The sequence below is a fragment of the Stegodyphus dumicola genome, chromosome 3, assembly GCF_044657685.1.
Source record: "Stegodyphus dumicola isolate Sdum_Otavi_A_Nest chromosome 3, ASM4465768v1".
Lineage (NCBI taxonomy): Eukaryota > Metazoa > Arthropoda > Arachnida > Araneae > Eresidae > Stegodyphus > Stegodyphus dumicola.
In genome coordinates, this window is record NC_140770.1 from 142020673 (window position 1) to 142037472 (window position 16800).

Genomic DNA, 16800 nt, shown 5'->3' on the forward strand with positions numbered 1-16800 from the left:
CAGTATGTGTCAAGTAAAGAGGATAAATTAGCCTCAAATTTTTCAGATTTATTTATTAACTGATCCCTGAAAGCAAGTTGAAAATGACATCAAAAATCTCAAATTTTTAAATTATATATCTCGACCAGTTTTAGTCGTACGGAAGCAAAATATATTTCTTCTTCTCATAAAGATAATAAACTTTTCTTAAATTTAACTATAGTCACCGGATAATGTATAAAAAGTTAGCTTTCATAATTTTTACAAAATTATTTTTCTAATTTAAAAATTCGAAAACATGTGGATATACATCCTTTCAGCATTTTTGCAGCTGGAAGTGTATTGCCTAAGATCAACGGTTGCGAAAATGAAGGGTAGGAAAGGCCCATAATTTGTGTAGAACACATCTAAATAAATGCAGCTGAAAAACCTTTTAAAAATTTTATTGATATTTTTAAGTTACGATAATAAAACAGCTTATTTATGTTTAATAAAACAGCTTATTTTTAAATATTAACTGTATACATAATAGGATACATTTTATTGATAGTAATTATCAATAATGTACATATCTTATATTGATATTGTATTGAATATATTTACTATATTGATTATAAAATAAGATCAATGTAATATTATATTTATATTACATTGATTTTATTTTGTATATATTCTGTAATATTCCTTAAATATTCGGAACATAATAATATTGATATTCCGTTCTTAAAAATACTAATTTTAAAGTTTCATAAAAACATAATTCTGAAATAACAATTAAAAAGTGAAAAAATGGACAAAGAAAGTGCTTTAAAGATTCGAATTTGTTATTAAAATCCCTAGGATTTATTTCATTTTGCATGTGGATAAAAAAGGCTACTATTGGTTTTACGAGCATATCCAAAATGCAAATGTAATTAAACTAAACAAAGAATAAATTTTTAAAACGCTGCAAACTCTAAAACTTGCATGGATAAGTTTAGAACAGGAAAAAAAATTCTAAAATGTGTTTCTCGTTTCTCGTTCTAATCTGCAGACAAATTTTGTCTTGAATATTTAGAAGGAATAAAATTTTTCTGTAAAGTGAACAGTAATTTCTCCGAGGCTAAAGAAAGGAAAAGTGTTTTTTAATCCTACCTTTTCGCCTCTGAGTTCAGCTTCTTGCAGCTGTTGAACAAGCCACTCTAATTCTTGTCCTGGATCCGTGGAATTTAACAACATCCACCTAAAAGAAGGAGGGAAAAAAACGTACATCATAAGAAGTGGCTAAAAAGTAATAAAAAAAAAGAGAAAAAGAAGGAAGAATTACTCGCGACATCAAATTCCACTTCGCGAAGAGACGACTAATGAACAAAATCAACACATCTTCAAAAGTCTGAGAGGGTTTAGGGAGTTGTGTAAAAACCGTAGTAATCCATATTAAATTATTGATCTTTCACGTTTCATAAGACTAAAATAAACTCTTTGCTTGTGTTTTAAAAAAGCTAAATTCATTGATGAATTTTTAATATTTCATTAATCCCTATTTTAATTCTGTACACTGTAAGTTTATTTTGAAATCCACGTTCATATATTTATTATAGACTTTACTTTTCATTTTGTTTTTATTGTCCCGGACAGTATGGTTATTAGTGTTAGCTAACTATACGCACCGCTGAATTTGCGTTTGACCCAGATAATGCATATAAATAATGCATTTGTGAAATGGAAATACTTAAAATCAATTCATCTGAAAGTTCTCTCGAGAGATTAGTGGTAAGAAAAATGTGTACGAGGCCCTCCGATACCATAGATGCCATCCTATTTCTGTCTGTCAAAATCTGATGAAACGCAGGCAAAATAAAAGTTTGCTTCGTAAATAAAAGTCTTATAGTTTAGTAAGATGTATAGATTATTAGTAGTTCCCCTGCTATGCTTTTAGACTAGATGTTCTCAATCACAGAATGTTTTTTGGGGTATAAGGTCACGTTGTTACTTAACGTTGTTGTTAACGTTAAGTAACAACGTTGTTACACGTTACGTTGTTGTTAAGTATTTTTGTTTAAGACTACAGAAAACTACTTTTATTCAAATTTTGGCATTTATCAACAATTTCTATACTTTTTATTGTTTGATTTAAAACATACATTAAAAAGTATTCTAAATCTAACTGTTCTTCTTCCGTTATAGGGACTGGATTCAGAAATGCATGTATGTATATATGCATGGCTAAATGGATGGATGTGTTTATGTATGCAAACGTACGTATCTATGTACATATGTATATGGCTATGTACATAAATATGCACATATACATATTTATGTACATAGCCATATACATATGTATATATACACTGCATATATACATATAATTATGTATATATACACTGCATATATACATAAATTTTGGGCCCACCAGCGGCCGAGCGGTAAAGTCGCTGAACACTGGTAGTTCAGTCCGAGGTTCGAATCCCGCGAACGGGCTGGCTGCATGGGTGTTTTCGTGGTTTTCCCCATGTGTAACGTGTATACGAGCCAGTTTCCTTTAGAAAGTCCTCCACGAAGGCATCCCTCCCCTTAGGCAGATAGCCCTACTGTGCTTTGCCATAATTAAATACACACACAACACTATACATAAATTTCTGAATCGGGTCCCGATAACAGAAGAATACCATCTAAATAAATGTATGTATACATTTTTTGAGTTATAGAAGGAGGGTGATAACCTCTAACGATGGTGACAGGGGTGCAGGGGGCAAAATAGATTGAGAACCAGACAGTTGAATCGCTTGCCTTCTTGCCCTCTGTCTGAATTGCTTATTCTTGCGTAGAAACTCTAATTTTAATCGTAAAAATTGTTTCTTTAACTGTTTTAACTGCATTTGGTGTTTTCTGTTTTTTATAATTTTTAATGAAGATACTTTGAGTTTTTATGTATTTTTGCTTTCCTGCGAAGTGAGAAATGAATTATTTGAATGAGAAATATATCTGTAATGAAATTCGAGAAAATAAGTTTAAATGAAATGCTGCAAAAGATGTGTATAATTTAATAGGCCATACAAGGAAGTCATGTGATGTCCATATTGGATTTTTTTTTCTGAAAAGTATCATAATTTGGACAGGAAGACAATCTTGCGCTCCTTGCCAGGAGGAATTTCGTGGGCTACGTCAGACAAGTGAGCATAAGCAACAATGCACACAACACACCAGATAATAGATTGATAAGATAGACATGTAAGACGAATCGATAACCGATGGTAAAATGGCCAAAGGCAAAATGGCATGACGGTGAAAGTGCGACGTCGAAACGGCGATGGTGAATAGTCCCAATCCCGAAAAAGCTATACATTTAGAAATGAGAGGTGGAGTCAAGAATGTTCAAGCATGGGAGAATTAATCTTTAATATCAACTAGAACGATTACTTACCAGTTTTGGCTGTTGCAGTAATTCATGTTGAGAGAGAGAAGTCGTAATCCAGGATTGATACGCACTGCGTAATACATTCCTCTAGTTAGAAAAGAAAGGAAAACGTTATCGAACGTTGAACTCAAAATTAAAGAACAGGAGAATTTATTTTAATAAACTTGTAATTTATTATACCAGTAAAACTGTATATGTCTGAAGTTAACTATTTAGATTATTAATTTCGTAAGAGAAATTTATTAATATTTTACATATACAAAATAATAACCTTCACTTCGTATGTACACAATTTTAAGTTTTTTCTTTCAATTTATTATTAGTTTTACAAATTTTCAATTATGCTTTTGTTACTTTAGCATACGCATACGCACTTCAACGTCTTTTTCCCACTCTTGTTGCCACGTAGCCGTCGTAACCACAGCTGCGCACGAAAACCGAACCTTCTAGTTGCATTTTCCCACTTCAATTCCGTTTACAGTGCTTCGCTTTGTGCAAAGCGGACGAATGAAGCCTGACTGAAGCTGTAGTCTCACAAGTGGTCGAGAAAATAAGTGCTGTGAGGTGATGATAACACGTTGCTATCTATCGTAAATGACCAGGACGTGAAAAGGCCTTCAAATATCTAGTTTAAAGACTGGAAGCGTTTACGTATATTGTTCTAGTCATCATCATTATCATAGTTCTAAAGCGTAAAATTCATTAACTTTGTTCACTATTGTGGAACAAGCCGTAACTAATTAGGAAAAATAAAGTTGCGCATGCGTGAATGTGCAAATGACTCAGAGAAATCTTCAGTCGAATACCAATTTGTATTTCCTTTGCTCTGATGGGTAAGTTTACATACCCAGTTGGCATAAAATTGAGCAGTTAGAAAGAACATTTAGACTTTAGAAGATTTTGTCTAGTTTTTGCTTCGTTATCAAGTCTAGTAGCTTAATAACGAAGTTTGGCTTTTGACACTTGTCTTCGAATGAACGCTTTACTAGACGCAATTAATTTTGATGTCTCTCATCTATAGCTTTGATATTTTGAAAAGTTTGAATTTCAAGAAGTTATCTGTAGGGCCTTCTCTAGGGTGGTCTTGAAACAGTGCATAGTCATTGAAGAGATCTAAACTCTATTTACCTCAGCTTGATTGAAATGCTACTGTTTGGGTATGATCTGGACCACTTCCGACTTCTTCAGATAATCCTTGATGTTTACAATAGGTATAGGCTCTGTTTAATGTCGTCCTCCTCACGAGAAGACATTCTCATCTAATTTTCCACATATTCCTGTTTCTAAAGGTCTTAAAACTTTTCTTGTAGTGATATAATATAAAAAACATACTTACATTCCGGCTTTTCTGTTCATTACTTACCTATTTAGATTCCAATTGTCTGTCACTTTATGCACAGAGCATTTTCTATATTTACACGTTACTTAAGTTTCAGGGTTTTAACCCAGTTATTTTATTACTGTGTTTTTTTTTCTTTTATTTCTAATTTCGTCAACACTAACTAAGCTGCATATTAATTGATGAATTTAAGCGCAGAGGTCTTGAGTACTGCAAGGTTCCACGCTACTTTAATAACTACTGTCAATTGATCACACCGTAAAGACAGACAAATCACTTAACGCTTCGTCGTACTTCTAAAGTATTTAATCTAATAAATACAAACTCAAATGGAGGTTTAATCATAAAATCTTTTTATTTTGTCTTCAATTTGACAGTTACAGAAAGCTGATTAGATGTTAAAATCAAATTATTAAACGCAAAGTAATACGCCAGTTTGGTTTATTTTTCAATATTGTTACGAAATGTTCAAGTGCAGTAAGATAGCTTCCCCGCAAAGCATGTTTAGGTTTACCATAAAAAGGCAAAAGAAGACAGGGTTGCCATATTTAGCGAGAAATCGCCCATTTGAGGATATTTGGTGACAAAGTTGGCGATATGCCATAAACGGAAGGCGAACCTTCTAGAACGAACTTCTTACCGGTTTGGACCTAAAGGTTCTCGAATGCAAGCCAAAAGCTACATAAACCCTGCTGCTACCCGGAGTGCGGAGTCCATCGAGTTGACAGTCACTCATTGAGTGCCTAGTTGAGTCATCAAGAGTCAGTGAGCGAGTGTCTCGTAGTCTAATGCCGAGTAGGTCGTCGAGTCCATCGAAAGAGTCTCTTAGTTATCACGAGTTAGTGCATCGTCGAGTTTCATTTTGTTTGTTTCATTGAGTGTGTTGAGCTCCGAGAACAACTGACCCGATTCGGGAGGGGTACTCTAGTATAGCGTCGAGTGCATCGCGAGTTTTATCGTTGAGAGTCTTTAGAGTACGTAGAGTTCCGAGAACGACCGAGCAGAGTTGGGAGCTGTACTCTGGTGCTTTGACGTGAAGCTGCCTTCACCGTTATAGCCTGACAGTCTGAAGGCTGCGTCGCTGATTGTTTTAACGTGTTTATAATAGCTCTTCGACGACTGTAAACGAGACTTTGGAGCTTTCCTGAGTAATGCTGGATAATAAATTGTGTTTCGATATTTCTTCAAGTGTCGTCGTTATTCACTCCCAATCCATGAATCCGTAAGTAAGAAAAACGCAAAGTATATTTTTAAAGCAGTAACGTCTAGCGTAGCTAAAGCCAGTTAATAAGTTCAGTAGCAGGGAGTAGCGAACAAAACTGGCGCCCAAGGCAAAATATCTTTTTGACGCCCCCCTCCCCGAAAAAAACTCAGTGATATGATGAAAATCTTGTTTGGACACCATTTGGCACCCCTCTGCCAGCGGCGCCCGGGGCATCATACATCCCCTCCTCTCCCTACGCCACTGGCAGGGAGTTCTAACAGAATTGTTGGTCAGTGATAACTACCAAAGGCTCTCTCTCTCTCTCTCCTTTCAAACTCAAGATCTTTGGTTATGAATATATTAACAAATTTTCATCTTGGTAGGAGTTGATGAAAGTAAATGTGCAAAGTAAAAGCAAAATGATAACATAGCTAGATTAATTATCATAACGCAAAGTTGAAAAATAAAACAAAATTATGTGTCATGTTGATAATTTTTGACGACATTTACATATGGTTCGTTAACGCACGAGCTGTTTATGTGCAATATTTGTTATATTGGACTATTACATTAAACTTTAGAATATGATCATTAATTCATTACACTCAATCAACAAATGAAAATAAATTCTCAAAAGGTGCGAAATTATCAATATTTAGATTACAATATATGCCAAATAGAGACAAAAATTAAATTTAAAAAAACATTATGAGATGCTTTCGAATGGCCAAACAGAGTAAAGGAATTAAGCTGCAAGACTTTATGAAAACAAATATTGATAAGTATACAATTTTTTCTCCAGTAGAATAGAAATTATGTTGATTATGTTATCCTTCTACGTTTTAGTATTTTTCATTATCATTATCATGCTCTAGAATTTTATAAGAGAAATTTTTATCAAAATACTTAAATTTGCAACTTTCAATGGAACGTTTTAAAAGAATCTTTTTAATTCTATAGGATACATCTATTTGTTTATTTTGCTTGCAATTTATAGCTCGGGTAATATTTATATTTTTGCAAAGATAAAGAAGTGTTTCGAAGAGAACATTATGGCTACTTCCAGTAATATCTTATTGTGATATGAGTACTTACTTCCGCAAGGTACGCAGTGCTTCCGGCGGAAGCCAGTGCCCCCAGGCTTTAGTTACTTCTTCATGAAGCCATTGAATAGAAAATCTGCCTTTTACTTCCGGTTGTGGGAAACTAGAAGAGGATGAAATGCAAAACATAGCACTTAAATTTGTGTTTATAACACACTAATTCAAACAGCAATTCATATAAGACTTTTAATAAACTTATTGTTAATTTTACTAAACATTCATTAGGTAATATATGACATGTTATTATATGATTGCAACTTTATTCTGAAGTAATATTTCTTTTTACATAAAAGTGTAATATTTTCATACAAGTATTTTTTTTCAAAAGAATTAGTTTCAATCATAATTTTAAAAAAGAGATTCATATATGAGGGATAGAATATTAAGGATTTGAGGAACAGAATATGAGGAATTGGGAAATAATATCGCAACAAGTAAAACTGAGACGGAATAAAACTCAACAGAAAACCACTATTGCTTTCTTCAGAATGTTAAAACTATTGAAAGTACTTCAGCGATAGCAGATCAGCATGAAACAGTACTGTGTCATGAATTGTGCATATATGTAAATAATTTTAGTGAACATTTATGTAAAAAACATGAAATGCTTGAAATAGAAGAAGTTCTTCCAGAACAATAGGATTACAGGAGCGAGGTCTATTTAACACTGAAGATAAACGGCTGTCTCACTAACTTGGCGAGGTATGGCCAAACAAAATCGCCAAAAAAATCAGAAGATCAGTTAACTTAGTCAAGATTGCAAAAATGTTTTAAATGATGCAAATATTTATGTTCTGACATTTTTTAAATTGAAGAAACCGGTTTTCTAAGAGTTACGAAATTTAACGTTTTCAGTTCTTATATTTAGGAAAATAATGTGCTTTAAATAAAAGATAAAACACAAAAAGTTTGACGTACGATAAAATGTGACTCAAATACTCGAAATTAAAATCGAGAATCATATTCAGAGGCCGTGCAGAAACTGAAGAGAAAAATGTTTGCATTTGTATGTAATTATAAATAAAATCTCGTTTACGAAAATATTTTTGACGTTACGAGATTACGTAAAGCGCAGATCTATGCAGATTATTGTAAAAAATATTGATTAACATTCTTTTCTAAGATGTAGAATTTATTCACAGAATATTAGAGAAATCGAACTTTTCTGTAAAATATCGCATACTTCAGCAATGGTGCGTGTATAGACAGCTCAAAAGATATGAATTTTTGTACCAATATTAGACAGGAGTATAATAAAACTTCACAAGACTATTAATAACGTATTTTTTAGATTTTTGAAACTTACAAATTACTTATGTGAATATCCATTCGGTATCTCAAGTGTAGCAAAATTATTAATTAAAGACGTTGATAAATCACAAAAGAATGTCATTTAAGGGCATTTAAGAGCAAAAAAACCAAACTCGAATAATTCTAATATATTTATTAACTGCTCATCAATGCATATTGAGAAATGACATCAGAAATGGCTAATTTTAAAATTAATTATCTCGGTCAAATTTGGTCTTTTGGAATCAAACTTTTTGTATTTTATTTTTTATAATGAGTATAACATTTTTCTATATAGAAAGATAAAAAACAGAGGAACGTGTAAAACGTTAGATGCCGTGTTTCATACAAAATTTAATTAATTAAATTTAAAAACACAAAAATATTATCTTTGTGTCACTTAACATATTTTTGTAAGTATAAGTATGTGTCTACGACCAATGTTTGTAAAAATAAAGACATTTTTGGGCACGGTGTATACATAAAAGCATTTAATTTACTTGTGTACTAAATTTTATTAAATTTTTTGATTTCAAAACTATTACTGTCACTGCCATATAACTAATATAATGCCAACAGAAAGGCTAATTCATTCAGAAAGTGTTTTCGAAGATCTAAAATTGAACACAAATGCAAAACTTTGTAAACTATACCTTAACTGTAATTAAGCAGTAATAATAGATTGCCCGTACCGAATGCAAACTCAATCCAAAGCTGATTTGTCATAAAGTAATTTAAATTTCAAGGAAAACTTCATATATAATAATTAAGAGTGTCAAATATATGATGAAGTATTTACGCATGAAGGTATAATTACTGTCACGATAAAATTCCGTTAAGTCAGATTTAAATGAAGTCTTCCACTATTATTTGCTTTAAGACAGCTTTGCTGAACTTAATATTTCTTACAATGTATGTAAGCAAAGAAATCAATAAAACATTTGCTGACATTATAATATAATTTAAAACACAAATTAATCACTACTATATTATTAATTATATTTCATCTTACCTATTAATTCGCGCGCTTTCATGATTTCCAAGAGCTGGGTAAACAGGTATTCCCGGCAGATGGCGCTGAAGGATTCGTGATACGTAATGCAGTAATCGAACTTGCTCCGGTCGGGTTGTGTTCCAGACATCGTGTGGTGGAATATCACCTGTCCATAGTACGTAATCAATCTGGCCAGAGGAGAAAGAGGATTACTTCAGATTACTATCTTCCATACTTGACATCGAAGCATGAATAATCTGATTATCGTAATTCGTTTTGTATGAATTTCGATATGAAATCTTAGGTGGAACAAAGACCATTGATTTTCAAAGTACATGTAATTAGACTAAATTCATGTTTTTAATATTATTATTAATAAAATATTCTTATGTTATATGTGAAATAAGTATAGCATATGTTTTGTGAAATAATATATTTCTCTTTTTGAAAGCACAGAAACTGATAGATTCTTGTCTTGTGAAGTAAAAAAAAAAAAATAAAATAAAGATCAAAATGCAAATTTTTAGAATTATTAATTAGCATTATTAACCACAATTATTTCTTCAGTGTGAAAAAAAAATTATTAAAAGTTTCATTTTTATTAGCACCAACGGGCAATTTGCCCAGAAGGACTAATAATCTCGTTTTCGCATTTTGCGTTGATTCACTAAAAGCGTTGTTTTACTTTTCAGTTTGTTGCCACCCAATATTATCGCCCAGTATTATATTTAAAGAAGTTAAATAACGAAAAATCTGCATAAATGTATCTATGTTTCTCGCATTGTGGTAAAACAACGCGAACTAGAGTCGTCCAATTTTGAAAAACGTAATCATCTTGCGAATATGGGCACCTGGAAGCCCAAATTTGAAATTTGGAATTTGTTTTATAATAGATCTCATATTTTGTAAAACTTTAACGAATTTTTGATTAACAAACTCAAGGATTTCAAAGCGAACAATGGCAATACTGTACGGGGAAAAAAAATTATCTCCAGCGCCACGAGACTGTGTGTCGGAAATTCTAAAGAAACATCTTTAAATTCTTTTGCGATACTGCTCTTGAAGTACATTTTATGGTTTAAGTGATAACATCCTTTTAATAAAAATTATTATATTTAATAAAAATAACATAATATTTAATAAACAAAGGTAAAACACAAAATGTTAAAAAATGCCCCTTTGGACGTAATTTAAAATCTGAAACATTTCATTTTTTTTATTTACTTTTTTTTCTAGTGCTACAACTTACTCGTAAAGCCCCGTGGTATACTTTGTCGAATATGAGAAGATGGAGCTAAAGATTTTAAAAATATAAGATGATTTACTGCGACTATAATGCCACTCAACCGCGGTAGTGATTAGTGATTGTGACTGCCGTACCGAATAGTCCAGGTTCGATTCCCGGATAAGGCATGGATGTAATTTGCCCGTCTCCTCATAGGAAACATCGGTGATCCATCTATTAGGTGCCTCCATAATAAAATGACCACCGTTTTCGGCTTTCGTAATGGCCAACGTCTATAGACGGATTGGACAAGCATTGGAAAAAAAAAAAAAAAAACACAAAAGCACCAGTTTGACTTCTGTGAATTATAGTTTTATCGGAGACTGTTATTTGTAACATTTCCATGTTGCGCATTTCCTGTTTATATGGCTCACGGTATACTTATTTTTATTGCATAATTTTATTGTTTTTGGTATGTCTTTATTTTTGTTGTCATTTGAATTCTATTTTTATAAGTGAGTAAAGTTTACATAATTCATATTCATTCATTAAAATTGTATAATTCGCAAATTGTATGCGAGACTGTAATTTGTAAAAATCATTGTATGTAACTTCTGCTTAACGATAGGATATGTATACGGTATATCAAAGTTATTTATGCAACTTAATGTATTTTCCTATTTTTATTATTTTAAATAAATTCCTTGTGGCCCCCGGGCTGCAGAGCGCGGTAAGGAGATGCATCCGAGAGAAATAATACCCACGTCCTCCATCAAAAAGATTTTTTTTTTTTAATCTGAAAGCTTTTAGATTTTTCCTTACGCCCAAACGGGCGTTTTTTTTTTTTTTTTTTTTTTTTTTTTTTTTTTTTTTTTTTTTTTATTTATATATATATATATATATAAATGTTTGTGTCTTACCTTTATTTTTCAAACATCATGTTCTTCGCACTTAAAACATAAAATTCAATTCAAAGGCAATATCGCAAAATAATTTTTAAATGAGCATATCTTTAGATTTTCTGATACACAGTCTCGGGTGGGCGGGAGATAAAAATGTTCTTCCCCCGTACAGTGTTGCCATTACTCGCTTTTAAATCGTTCAGTTTGTTAATGAGAAATTCGTTGAAGTGTTACAAAATATGAAATCGGTAATAAAACAAATTCCAAATTAGGGCTTCCAGATGCCCATATTCCCTGGAGGATTACTTTATTCAAAATTTGATGGCTCTAGCTACCGTCATAATGCGAAAAACATACATACAATCATGCAGATTTTTCATAATTTAATTTCCTTATATATAACACAGATATTTAACACAGGTAATATAACATAGATATGATACAGGTAATATAACATAGATGTAACACTAATATAACATATTTGGTGGCAACAATTTGAAAAGTGAACCGACATTTATAGTGAATCAACGCAAAATGCCAAAACGAAATTTGGGCTAAAAAAAACAGGGATAAATAGAAGGGCTAGGTCATTCCTTTGTTCGACTCCTCGCCGACGCGAGCCTCCTAAAGGGGGTTAACTGGAAGTAATCTGACGTGTCTGTGCTGCAACTGCTCTGATTTCGTGCGTTTAAAACTGTAGTTTCATTCAGTTGCGAGACGATTTTCTGGAGGTCGCATATCCCAAATTAATTTTAATCATACATATTTGTTTTCTAATAACGCAAATATTTAATATAATTTGTGTATATATATATAGTTTTAGTCAGCTGTCCTTTTAAATTCTATATTTAAAGTATCCTTTACGTAATATGGCTTCTTGCGTTGTAGAAACGTGCCGTAACACTTATAGAAATACGAAAGAAAAAGAGATTGTATTTCATGCTTTCCCAAAGGACAATTTGCTTTTGTCGAAAGAATGGATACATAAATGTCGAAGACAGGATTCTATTAATGTGAAAACACAAGAATTTGCGGCGAACATTTTCTGTGCGGAGATTATGAAGATGACATGAGAAATCGCTTACTTGGATTGCCGCAAAAGAAACTGTTGAAATGCAATCTGTGCCGAAAGTAAATTTATCGTGTGCAGTAAACGAAATAACACCAAGAAATCGAAGACTTTTGAAAGAAAACTAATGGAGAGTGCCTTTGAAAGACTACAGGAATTAAGCCCAAAGAAAATTTATTTTGAGGCCGAGAACAAAATTGAAGCTGACAATAATAAATCAAATGTGAATGATTTTGAAATAAAACTCACAAGTGACAATATCCCTGATTGCCCCAAGTGTAAAGATAAACAAGAATGTATTGATAATTTGAATGACAAAATAATATCCTTAGAAAATTGTAATAAAATATTGAAAAATAGAGAAAAGAAAAATTTTAGAATGTTTGCTCAGCGACAAAGAAGGTGAAGGATATCTAGAAAGAAATTTGTATCGGAAATTCAGAAATTAAAATCCCAAACAGCGAAATTTAGAAAAAAACAGCACAGAGTTTGTAAAAACATCTAAAGCATATTTTTACAACGCAGATTACCGCGTTGCTAGAAAAGAAAGAAAAAAATCAGGTGGACTAGTGAAGATATTTCACGTTGCATTGTCATAAGAGCTCTGTAGAATACGTCTCTTGAATAGAAATGCATATACTATGTTTTTTTCCCAAAGCAAAGCAACCCAAAAGGCAAAAAAGTGGATTGCTTCAAATGTGGTAGCCAATAACTAATATTTCAACAACTTTGTGACTGTACAAGTAAGCATATATAATATGTTTTGATTTGAAATATTTCTAGATGGCATTTTAGAAGTTAATAGCGTAAAGCATATTTCAAATAAGAACTAATTTTGTTAAGTTATTGTTAAAGATATTTTTATTGTATCCTGTGTTATTATTGATTCAATTTTGTGCTAGGTTAGCGTTCTAGATAAAATATAATAGTATAACATTAAAGTAATTGGCATAAGAAAACCTGTCTCCTTAACCCCATTTTTGAAAAATTAAATAATATTTTTAGGTACTGTGAGTAAAGTTGTTTTGTCTAAATTAAGATAACAATCTTACATGCATTTATTTAAATGTAATATTGATGTAAGCCTAAGTTACAAAATTATTAAAAAAATATATTTTATTATATTGAATGGGGAGAAAAATATGCCAATGTAAAATTTACAATTAGGCTGAAACTCAAACTTAGATTAGCAGAAATTTTGGAAACTATGCCAATTTCAGGTTGTTTTTTGATTAATTTTAAATAGCTGTTATTATAGTTATCTTAGAAACAGTAGTACAGTTCTCTTAGTTAGCATTCAGATAAAGAAATGATTAGAAATAAACAGGCATTTAAAGAAAAAAATCCCTGCAAATTAAAAAAAGGAACTTTATGCTAAGAGTAGCGCATTTTATCTGTTATTTTAAAATTGAGTAAGTACTATTAAATTTTTTAATTTTCAGTGTAAAGTGCATACTGCAGTAGCATTGTCTCTTCTAAATTATAGCTATCTTTCACAAACAGCTCATTTTAAACGCTGGTTCTTCAGATTTAAAACGCTAATTTCTATGTTGCCAGTTGCATCTCCGCGCTCAGTGTCATCATGGCTACGTCATCACTCCCCACTGCCTGTTTCAGGGGGAAAAGCTCTATGAGCTAGCCCTTCTCTTTTAAATCCTGAAAAAAAAAGCCATCAACTCCAAAAATTTGGAGCCGAGTCTGCTGGTAATCAAATAAAAACATCAGAAGTAGCAAGTCAATGAAAGCAGAATTCTTCGTTAGAGGATGCTTCTATGCTTAAAATGCAAACGTTCTGTGTAATTATTATTCCTAGAAACTAAATAACTGCACAGAGTTAAGTTAAACGCATTTATTCAAAAACTTACTTTATGGCGAGAAGTAATGTGCCGTAACATATGCTCCAGTGTGCGCAAAGGTGTGTCGCAGTTTCTGTAGTCTCCCCATTTTCCAGCTGCTTGCGCTGGAGTTGGTGCTGGACCATCGGCTATGCGACAACACATCAGTTCTTTGCAGTCAGCATTAGATCCTTCCAGGTAATAGGGATCTAAATGAGTGTCGGATAAATGGAGAACTCGATAGACGGGTGCTCCAGCCTGGTAAAAGTCACAAAATTTAGCATTCCATCTTATATTGGAAGAATAAATTTAAGATTTAAGAGATGCCATAAAATGTGCATAGTATTAAGAAAACATAGAAATTTGATAACTTCAAACTTTTAATATTAAGTATTAAAAATTTATAATTATTATCAGGTCATCCAAAACCCTATGCGATATTTTGATGATAAATACAAATGAAGAATTGCAAGTTATATAATTCATAATTGCATAAAAAAACATTAAAAAAATTCATTGAATCACACAAGCACCATTTTGTTCTACGGCTTTTTATCTTCTTTACGAAAACTGGAAAATTCCTTTTTAAAAAAATCATTGAGTTTATTCTTAAACAAGTTACCTGACATGCTCTCTGACAGTCTCCAAAGAAACGAACTTCAGTGCATTCATAGAATTTTGAAGTGACCTGAGAAGAGAAAAATTCGAGAGGGCAAGTTCTGATGCATATAACAGGGGACTGATTCTAGCCATAGTCAATAAGTCTGTTATCGAACATTCATCAACGAACATAAAGCATTCGTCGAAATGCTAAGCCAATCATTTATTCTGATAACAGACAACACCTTGTAGATTAGTCTTTAATGTTTTTCCGAAATTATTGTCTGATAATATACAATTCTTGTAATGATACTGTACAGAGTCTTAATATACACAAATCATTTTTCTTTCAGATGCAGCCCGCCCTCCTCTTGATTTAAGAAAGGAAATTCTTTCAGCTTACCTCATGATCTTTGATCTTTTTTTGTAACATTTTCATCTCCAGTAACAGGCAGTTTCAAAGAAAGGAGTTTCTTTATTTCTTTTCAGCAAAGAATCATTTGCTAAAATTTGAGTAAGCATATTCTGGTGTGCTAAAGTAACAGAACACCACATATCATAGCGGCTTATATAACACAGTCTTTTTCAAAGTATCATATACTATTTCTTTTGGAATATTTAGTCTCATAGTTCCTAAACTGAAACACGTAGATTTTCAGCTACAGTTTCTTTTATTATGTCATTATTTACAGATGATGGTCATCCGGAGTATGCTTCATCTTCCGGACTGGAATTTCCGCTCTCAGATTTCTCAAACCACCTTCGAAATAAATTATCAAAAACAATCCTTTGTTCATATGCACGCAGTTTTACAAGCATTTTAAGTAGTATTTTTGTTTTCACTTTTAAAGTAAATAAATATAATGTGACAAAAATTATCTTTCTTGTTCTTTATTCTTTGTTCTGTGCTGAAGCAAAAATTATGCTACAACACAAGCTAAAATTATGCAATGTGAAAAGAAAGACCGTAGTTAAGCATCTGCTTCGGTTACGTCATCCCTTATCATCGATAACAAAATACACTGCCCTTCAAAAGTACAGGAATAGCACACTTTTTGGGTCTAATTTGAGAATGAAGCAACATAGAAACCAGAAATTTAGAGAACTTGTTCACTAAACAGTTCTTTAATGAATGCGACATAGAATGTTTCTAAAGTTCAGCACAAACATCAATTGCAACAAAACATTGCACTCTTGGCATCGAAAGCCAGTTTTGGAGAAACAGTATATCACAGTTTTTTGAGGAAAAAGGGGTTGCAACATTACAAAAATGGGTTCTAATAAGGAATGTGTTCACATCTTAGCTGCAATACATTGGTGGCAGCGACGTCCCATGCTGTCAGTTAAGTTGTCGGTCAATGAAATGGAAAGCAACGACCAGACACGGAGTAGTCCTTGTTCAAGCTCATCGAAAGACCTTGGAGGAGAACTTAAAGCAGCAACCTGTCTTCCAAAGTAGTCCCAAAGATTCTCTATCTGATTCAGGTCTAGGAATCGAGCTTCCCATTCCATACACTCCATACAGTGACCCTCAATATATTCTTCAGCAACCCGAGCTCGGTGCAATCGCGCATTGTCGTCCATCAGAAAGAATCCAGGACCAATAACAGCGGCATATGGGACAACATACTGATCAAGGATCTCATCTCAATATTTCTCACCGGTCAAAGTTCCCCCGTGGCACAAATGCAGGTCAGTGTGACCACCGAGAGAGATACCAGCCCAAACCATTATTCCACCACTTCTGTAACTGCATCTTTCCACAATGTGGAATTGATTGTATCTGGTGCGTTATTCCCTCCAGATCAGCTGAATCACTCTCCAGTGTGAACCTGGACTCGTCTGGGAAGAGAACAGACGACC

General features: G+C 32.7%; 1 protein-coding gene across 1 annotated transcript in view; it reads right to left on the bottom strand.

Moving 5' to 3' along the window:
- LOC118202407 (sphingomyelin phosphodiesterase-like) overlaps window positions 1-16800 on the bottom strand; it is a 92386-nt gene that overhangs the window by 22456 nt on the left and 53130 nt on the right. The window contains exons 5-9 of the mRNA XM_035374584.2: window positions 14368-14595; window positions 9325-9494; window positions 7015-7125; window positions 3383-3463; window positions 1114-1201 (exon numbers count right to left, since the gene is read on the bottom strand). Coding sequence (XP_035230475.1) covers window positions 1114-1201; window positions 3383-3463; window positions 7015-7125; window positions 9325-9494; window positions 14368-14595 — 678 coding nt within the window. The remainder of the gene's footprint in view (window positions 1-1113; window positions 1202-3382; window positions 3464-7014; window positions 7126-9324; window positions 9495-14367; window positions 14596-16800) is intronic.